Source organism: Pan troglodytes, chromosome 1 (assembly GCF_028858775.2).
Source record: "Pan troglodytes isolate AG18354 chromosome 1, NHGRI_mPanTro3-v2.0_pri, whole genome shotgun sequence".
Taxonomy (NCBI): Eukaryota; Metazoa; Chordata; class Mammalia; order Primates; family Hominidae; genus Pan; species Pan troglodytes.
This window is the reverse complement of record NC_072398.2, coordinates 218,015,266-218,023,941: the sequence shown is the minus strand read 5'-3', so window position 1 is coordinate 218,023,941 and position 8,676 is coordinate 218,015,266. Positions and strand designations below refer to the sequence as shown.

General features: G+C 47.9%; 1 protein-coding gene across 1 annotated transcript; it reads left to right on the top strand.

Annotated features, from left to right (window-relative positions):
• The first annotated feature begins 374 nt into the window (after positions 1–374).
• Positions 375–4,242, top strand: LOC129143363 (PRAME family member 15-like). The gene is made up of 3 exons (XM_054679471.2): positions 375–682; positions 1,351–1,932; positions 3,681–4,242. The coding sequence occupies exons 1-3, from the start codon at positions 390–392 to the stop codon at positions 4,240–4,242; spliced, it is 1,437 nt and encodes a 478-aa protein (XP_054535446.1). The 5' UTR covers positions 375–389.
• The last annotated feature ends 4,434 nt before the right edge of the window (positions 4,243–8,676 follow it).

The window sequence follows — 8,676 nt, the reverse complement described above, 5'->3', positions numbered from 1 at the left end:
TGAAAATGTGGACATGTAGGCTTGTGACACTCCCATTCCCATTGTTTTAGAACCTTGAGTAATTAGTAATTTCCCCCAATGGTAGGAGGCGTTCGCTTTCAGGTTCCTCCACACTCACTAGTCACTGGATGGAGCACTGGATAGAAAGGAAGGGCTAGTTGTGGCCCTGCTTCCTCACTGCTTGGGAGACGCTCATGCTGATGAAGCAGAAGCAGAATGCTGGCTTAATGGCCACTGAGTACAGAGTAGAATTCGAGTAAACTGAGGGCTCTTTCACCATTGCCAGAGCAGTGACTTTGGCCCTGGGAGAAGATGAGATTGCATGGGCTTGGCCTGAGAGTGATGCCTTTTCTCTGGGTTTGTCCTCTGGAAGTTTTCCCTGCAGATTCATGAAGATGAGCATCCGGACTCCACCCAGACTCCTGGAGCTTGCGGGGCGGAGCCTGCTGAGGGACCAAGCCTTAGCCATGTCCACCCTGGAGGAGCTGCCCACGGAACTTTTCCCCCCACTGTTCATGGAGGCCTTCAGCAGGAGATGCTGTGAGGCCCTGAAGCTGATGGTGCAGGCCTGGCCCTTCCGCCGCCTCCCTCTGAGGCCTCTGATAAAGATGCCTTGTCTGGAGGCCTTCCAAGCTGTGCTTGATGGGCTTGATGCACTGCTTACCCAAGGGGTTCGTCCCAGGTGAGGTGGGCCAGGTGGGCTGGTGGGGTGGGCCCAGGTGTCCAACAGAAGGAACAGCTAGGTTATGAGAAGTGAGGAGGCCCAAGGGGGCATGCTGGTGGTGAGGAAGCTGAGAGGACTTGGCCATTCACCAGCTCCTCAGGGAAAGCACTGCTGACCATGCCAGGTCCATGGAGGTAACAGGAACCTCTCCTCTAATGGCACTGAAAGGCACCATGAAAAGTGAGAACTGGGCCGGGCACGGTGGCTCACAATGTAATCCCAGCAGATTGGGAGGCTGAGGTCAAGAGTTGGAGGCCAGCCTGTCCAACATGGCAAACCCCAACTCTACTAAAAATACTAAAATTAGCTGGGCATGGTGGTGGGTTCCTGTAATCCCAGCTACTTGTGAGGTTGAGGCAGGAGAATCATTTGAACCCGGGAAGCAGAGGTTGCAGTGAGGTGACATCACACCACTGCACTCCAGCCTAGGCGACAGAGGGAGACTTGGTCTCAAAAAAAAAAACAAAAAAATGTGGAAGTGGGCAGGATCCAAGGGGAAAACAGGGTGAAGAAAAGTCAGAGAGAGGGACAAGAAGCAGGGAGGGGAGGAGCTGCTATCCAGGATGTGGAGTTTAAATTCAGAAATGAGTTCTGAAATTCTCAGTCTCACCTCTATTTTCCCACAGGAGGTGTAAACTTCAAGTGCTGGATTTACAGGATGTCTGTGAGAACTTCTGGATGGTTTGGTCTGAAGCTATGGCCCATGGGTGCTTCCTCAATGCCAAGAGGAGCAAAAAACCAGTGCAGGACTGTCCAAGGATGAGAGGACAGCAACCCTTGACTGTGTTCGTAGAACTTTGGCTCAAGAACAGGACTCTGGATGAATACCTCACCTACCCCCTTCTATGGGTCAAGCAGAGGAGAGATTTACTACACCTGTGCTGTAAGAAGCTGAAAATTTTGGGAATGCCCTTCCGCAATATCAGAAGCATCCTGAAAATGGTGAACCTAGACTGTATCCAGGAGGTGGAAGTGAGTTGCAGGTGGAAACTGCAATTCCTGACACAGTTTACCCCATACCTGGGCCACATGAGGAATCTTCAGAAGCTCGTTCTCTCCCACATGGATGTCTCTCGCTACGTTTCCCCAGAGCAGAAGAAGGAGATTGTTACCCAGTTCACCACTCAGTTCCTCAAGCTGCGCTGCCTCCAAAAGCTTTATATGAACTCTGTTCCTTTCCTCGAAGGCCACCTGGACCAGCTGCTCAGGTGAGGGAGGGTGGTGAGCTTTCTCTGCAGACCACAGCAGAGCCTGTTACAGTAAACACTAGTGGGCATCTACTGTGAGCCAGCCTATGAGGATGTAACCGTGAAGGGGACACTAGAATGTCCATGCATTGTCCTGTTGGCGGCCCTGTCCTGAAATGGGTATCACGCAACCATCGCAATAGAGGCAGAGGGATCAGCTAGGGGAGATGCTATAGAGAGGTTGCCATAATAGGAAGCTAGCTACTGGGGGTTTCAGATCTAGTGAGGGTGCCTTTCTGAATTCTTCCTGAGGACGTGTGTCTAAGTTAAGATGATGAAAAATAGGCCAGGGGCGGTGGCTCATGCCTGTAATCCTAGCATTCTGGGAGTCTGAGGCAAGAGGATAGCTTGAGCCTAGGAGTTTAAGACCAGTCTGGGTAACATACCAAGACCCCTGTCAGAAATGAATAAATAAAAGTAAAAACAAACAAGATTACTTGTTTTTTCTGAGATGGATTTTCACTTTGATGGTCCAGGCTGGAGTGCAGTTGTGACATCTCAGCTCGCAGCAACTTCTGCCTCACAGGTTCAAGCGATTCTCCTGCCTCAGCCTCCTGAGTGCCTGGGATTACAGGCGTGGGCCACCACACCTGGCTAATTTTTATATTTTAAGTAGAGACAGGGTTTCACCATGTTGGCCAGGCTATTCTCCAACTCCTGACTTCAGGTGATCCATCCACCGTGAACTCCCAAAGTGCTGGGATTATAGGCGAGAGGTACCACGCCCAGCCAACAAGATACTTTTTAAGAAGATGATGTGAAGTAGGGAAGTGAAGTGGGCACTGAAGAGGGGAATGCTCAGCAAACCTGCACATGTCAGAAAATCAGCTTTGTGCCCCACAGTTTGGTGAACATGAATGATCCCATCTCTAATTCCCTGTTGTAAAAGTTTCTTTTGAGCTCCAGGTAAATTAATTACCTAGGCAATGCATGATTCTGAAACAGAGGGTCAGGGAGCAGGCACAAAGAATGGTGAAAGTGATAGATGGTTTGCTGATGATACAGGCGTGTCAGGGACGCCTACAGCCCGCCCACCCCAGCTGATGTTGCAGGATCCTGTCTGGGTTTGTCCTTTATGCCTGCATCTCCACTGGGCTCCTGTGGCCCAGGGATGTGGTTTTCTGCCTGACAGATGAGGAAAGGGAGCTTTAGGGATTCTGTGAACTTGATCCATTCCTATAAATGATGGTGAAATGACTCAGCCTCAAATGGAATTATTTTTTCTCCTTTTTTTTTTTTAATACAGAGTCTCTCTCTGTCACCCAGGCTGGAGTGTAGTGGCATGATCTCTGCTCACTGCAACCTACACCTCCTGGGTTCAAGCGGTTCTTCTGCCTCAGCTTCCCAAGTAGCTGGAATTGCAGGCTCCCGCCACCACACCTGGCTAATTTTTGGATTTTTAGTAGAGAGGAGGTTTTGCCATGTTCACCAGGCTGGTCTCAAACTCCTGATCTCAAGGAATCCACCAGTCTCAGCCTCCCAAAGTTCTGGGATTACAGGTGTGAGTTACTGGGCTGGGCCTAAAGTGGAATTGACCTCGGTGGCAAAGCTCTTCATCACGCATCATCCTAAGTGTTGACCATCAGGCCATCAGAATGACCCTGGACTTGGGCAAAAAGGTCTCCATCCATTACCTTGAAGCCATTCCCCACTACCCTCCACTCACCCCTATGATTCCCCAGAATTAACTTCTTGCTCTCTCTCCCCAGCTGTCTGAAGACCTCGTTAAAGGTCCTCACAATAACTAACTGTGTGCTTTTGGAATCAGACTTGAAGCATCTATCCCAGTACCCGAGTATCAGTCAACTAAAGACCCTGGACCTGAGTGGCATCAGACTGACCAATTTCAGTCTTGTGCCTCTCCAAATTCTCCTAGAAAAAGTTGCAGCCACCCTTGAGTACCTGGATTTAGATGACTGTGGCATCATAGACTCCCAAGTCAACGCCATCCTGCCTGCCCTGAGCCGCTGCTTTGAGCTCAACACCTTCAGCTTCTGTGGAAATCCCATCTCCATGGCCACCCTGGAGAACCTGCTGAGCCACACAATCATACTCAAAAACTTATGCGTGGGGGTGTATCCTGCCCCGCGGGAGAGTTATGGTGCTGATGGTATTCTCTGCTGGAGCAGATTTGCTCAAATTAGGGCTGAGCTGATGAACAGAGTGAGGGACTTAAGGCACCCTGAGAGGATCTTTCTCTGTACTGACAACTGCCCTGACTGTGGCAACAGGTCATTTTATGACCTGGAGGCAGATCAGTACTGCTGTTGAATGCCTGCCTATTTGGATGGGTATGTCAAACGCTTTCTTCTGGACACTTGGAAACTAAAACCTAGGTCTTAGGTACATCCTAAAGGGATCACAGAACACATCATTTCACACATAGGCTCTGAAAGTGGGAAAGGAAAGCTGATCAAGCAGGGGCTGGACTTGGGGGAAATGTTGCCATGGATTCGATGGGACTTTGGGGACCTGTGTCCTGTAGAGTCGAAAATGGGAATCTGAATGTCTAGAGTGGAATTCAGGCTTGAGAATACATGAGGGAGTTACTCTTGCATGGATGGTTGTAAAGAAACAATCAGAAATAAAGGAAAACTGAGCAGAATCTGTCTGGTGCCCTCTATTATTAAGTAACCTGTTTTCCAGTTTAAGCCTCAGGAATCTTCAGTTATTGATGGAAAAAACAAAAGGCACTGACTGAGTTGTCCAATCAATAAGATGCAGCCCAAGAAAATCAAGGCATTTAAATGAAATGTGGTTATTGTAATCAGTTTCCTCCCATTCTTTTATTTGAGACAGAGTTTCACTCTTGTTGCCCAGGCTGGAGTTTAGAGTGCAATGGTGCCATCTCAGCTGACTGAAACCTCCACCTGGGGTTTAAATGATTCTCCTGCCTCAGCCTCCCAAGTAGCTGGGATTACAAGCATGCACCACCATGCCCAGCTAATTTGTGTATGTTTAGTAGAGACAGGGTTTCCTCACTATGTTGGTCAGGCTGGTCTCAAACTCCTGACTTTGGGTGATTCACGCAAGTAGGCCTACCAAAGTGCTGGGATTACAGGTGTGAGCCACTGTGTCAGGCTTTTTTTTGTTTTTGTTTTTTAGAGGTCTCCTGTCACTCAGGCTACAGTGTAGTGGCACAATCATACCTCACTGCAGCCTCAATTTCCTGGGTTCAAGCGATCCACCCATCTCAGCCTCCTGAGTAGCTAGGACTACAGCTGTGTGAGCCACCACACCTGGATACTTCTTTTTAGTAGAGACAAGGCCTCGCTGTCTTCCCCAGGCTGATCTGGAACTCCTGAGCTTGTGATTCTCCTGCCTTGGCCTCCCAAAATGCAGGGAGTATAGGCGTGGACCACCACGCTTGGCTTGGCCTCCTCCAATTCTTCACTTCTTTAGATGTCTGTTAACTCCTTGTTAGTTGCTGTGGCTGTTCAGTGGGTTAATACACACTAGGTGGACACCAAAGGCCTGGAACATTACTGGGCAAGAACAGTGAGCCAATCCACACGGAAAGCACCTTCTTCTCAGCGTCTTTCACCACTAGCCAGATGCTGAGACCCCGCCCACTCCCTGTGAGTCTCCACATGCTTCCGGAAGCCTTAGTTGGTGGATGTCAGCTTCACTGCACAAGGAGCCAGTCTCTTCCCGCTGCCGTGGAAGGGGATGTCCATATTGTGTATTGGCTGGAGACTCTGGGCAGCATCAACCCTTGCTTGTTCTCCTGATGACCAGCAGCCCTTCTTGAATTAAACTCGTTGTAGCCAGTAAAGACAGCCACATTCCCTTTAAGTAAAATACTACAACTATACAGGCATGTAACACTTTTTAAATATTTCCATCTGACATTTTAAAAGTTACATCTTTTTGGGGAGCTAGGTCAGATTGATGAGAGATTTTCTCATAACACCTTCCCTCTCTCCCTATGAAGGAAGAGACTAGCGCAGCGTGTTCTGGAATCTGACAGCATCAAAGGGTGGATAACGATCAACGGCCTGTGGGTGATGAGTGACCTTCCCTGTGCTGAGGAAGCCTGCATAATGGGCACCCAAGTGAAGGATCCTGCTGAGTACTCAGGGGCTGGTGTTGCTGTCAGGGATGTTAGCCAAGAGCCTCAGCTTCCTGTAAAATGAGGATGATGATGTCCAACAGCTTATGGGATCTTGGTAGGATCCAATGAGATGGTTCATGTTTAGGGCTTGGCATGGGGTCTGGCACACAGTTAGATCAATACATCTTGTTCTTTTTTCTCTTCTCAGCAGAAGTCCCAGCACTTTTCATCTTTCAATCTCACCTCCTTTTCCTGATAATAGAGAGGCAACAAGAACTCAGGGCATGTAATGGGGCTCAACTTCTACTCTCTGCCACAATTTCATCATGATTCCCCCAAAGAGCAGAGCCCCAGGAGCCAGCAGGGGGCAGGGTGGGCATTTCTGGACTGGATTCATTCATAATAATATCAAAATTTCCAATCCGTATGTCTCGGGAGCCATCTGCTGATAGATCCGACCAGATGGTATAATTGAGTGTTGCAAGGATTATATTTTATGGTGTTTTTAAAAATTTACTATTATGAGCCAGGTGCAGTGGGTCATACCTGTAATTCCAGCACATTGGGAGGCTGAGGCAGGTGGATTACCTGAGGTTGGGAGTTTGAGACCAGCCTGAGCAACATGAAGAAACCCCTTCTCTACTTAAAGTACAAAAAATTAGCCAGGCGTGGTGGCGCACGTCTGTAATTGCAGCTACTTGATAGGCTGAGGTGGGAGAATCGTTTGTACCTGGGAGGTGGAGGTTGTGGTGAGCTCAGACTGAGCCATTGCACTCCAGCCTGGGCAACAGTAGCAAAACTCCGTCTCAAAAAAAAAAAGATAAAATAAAATTTATTATTATGGCCGGGCATGGTGTCTCACACTTCTAATCCCACCACTTTGGGAGGCCAAGGCAGCCTCGCGATTTTGAGACCAGCCTGGCCAACATGGTGAAACCCCATCTCTACTAAAAATACACAAAATTTGCTGGGAATGGTGGCATTCGCCTGTAATCCCAGGTATTCAGGAGGCTGAGGCAGGACAATCACTTGAACCCGGGAGGTGAGGGTTGCAATGAGACGAGATCGCACCACTGCACTCCAGCCTAGGCGACAGAACATGAAAAAAAATTTACTATAATGTGAATACTATTAGAGTATAAATATTTGTGTTGTAACTTATGTATATGAAAGATTAGAACTTTTAAAGAATGCAACGTGATATTTTAAGAATGGTTAATGGCCAGGTGTGGTGGTTCATGCCTGTATTCCTGGCACTTTGGGAGGCCGAGGTGGGTAGGTCACGAGGTCAGGAGTTCCAGACCAGCCTGGCCAACATGATGAAACCCTGTCTCTATGAAAAATACAATAAATTAGCCTGGCGTGGTGACAGGTGCCTGTAATCCCAGATAGTCAGGAGGCTGAGGCAAGAGAATCGCTTGAACCTGCGAGGCAAAGGTTGCAGTGAGCCAAGAATGCAGCACTGCACTCCAGCCTGGGTGAAAGAGGAAGACTCCGTCTCAAGGAGGGTGAGAAAAAGAATAGTTAACTTGGTTTGAAATGTCAAAACAAATGAGATTTTAAAAACCAATTTTAAAGACACTGAACAATAATCATTTCTTCTTTAAAATATATTTAGAATAACACAATTTTAGCTTTGAAAGGAAACATTACAGTTTTAAAAAATATTGTGTTTATTTTATTTTATTTTATTTTATTTGGAGACAAAGTCTCACTCTGTCGTCCAGATTGGAGTGCAGTGACATGATCACGGCTTACTGCAGCCTTGACCTCCTAGGCTCAGGTGATATCCCTGCCTCAGTCCCCCTAGTAGCTGGAAAAACAGGCATGCACCATCATGCCTGGCTTATTTTTGTATTCTTAGTGAAGACCAGGTTTCACCATGTTGCCCCGACTGGTCTTGAAATTCTGGGCTCAAGCGATCCACCTGCCTCGGCCTCCTAAATTGCTGGGAGTGAGCCCTTATAGGCATGAGCCACTGCACCCAGCCTTGAGTTTATTTATTTATTTTGGAGATGGAGTCTTACTCTTTCACCCAGGCTGGAGTGCAGTGGTACGATCTCAGCTCACTGCAACCTCTGCCTCGAGAGTTCAAGCAATTCTCCTGTCTCAGCCTCCAGAGTAGCTGGGATTACAGGCATGCACCACCACACCTGATTAATTTTTGTATTATTATTATTATTATTTTTTAGTAGAGACAGGGTTTTGTCATTTTAGCCAGGCTGGTCTGGAACCCCTGACCTCAGGTGATCCACCCTCCTCGGCTTCCCAAAATGCTACGACGATAGACGTGAGCCACCACACCCAGCCTATTTTTTTCTTTACAGCAGTTTTAGATTCACAGAAAAACTAAGCAGAAACTGCAGAGTTCTCATCTACCTTCTTCCCCCTTCAATACACAGCACCCCCACAGGATCAGCACCCACACCAGCACAGAGCATTCATCACAACCAATGAGCCACAGGGACACACCGTTATCACCCATTGTCCATAGTTCGCATGAAGGATCATTGCTGGTTTTGTACATTCTATGGATTTTAACAGAGGGATAATGACATGTATCCACCATTAGAGCATCATGGAGAGTAGTTTTCTTTCCCTAAAAGTCCTCTGTCCTCTTCCCATTCATCCCATTGTACTCCCAACCCCTT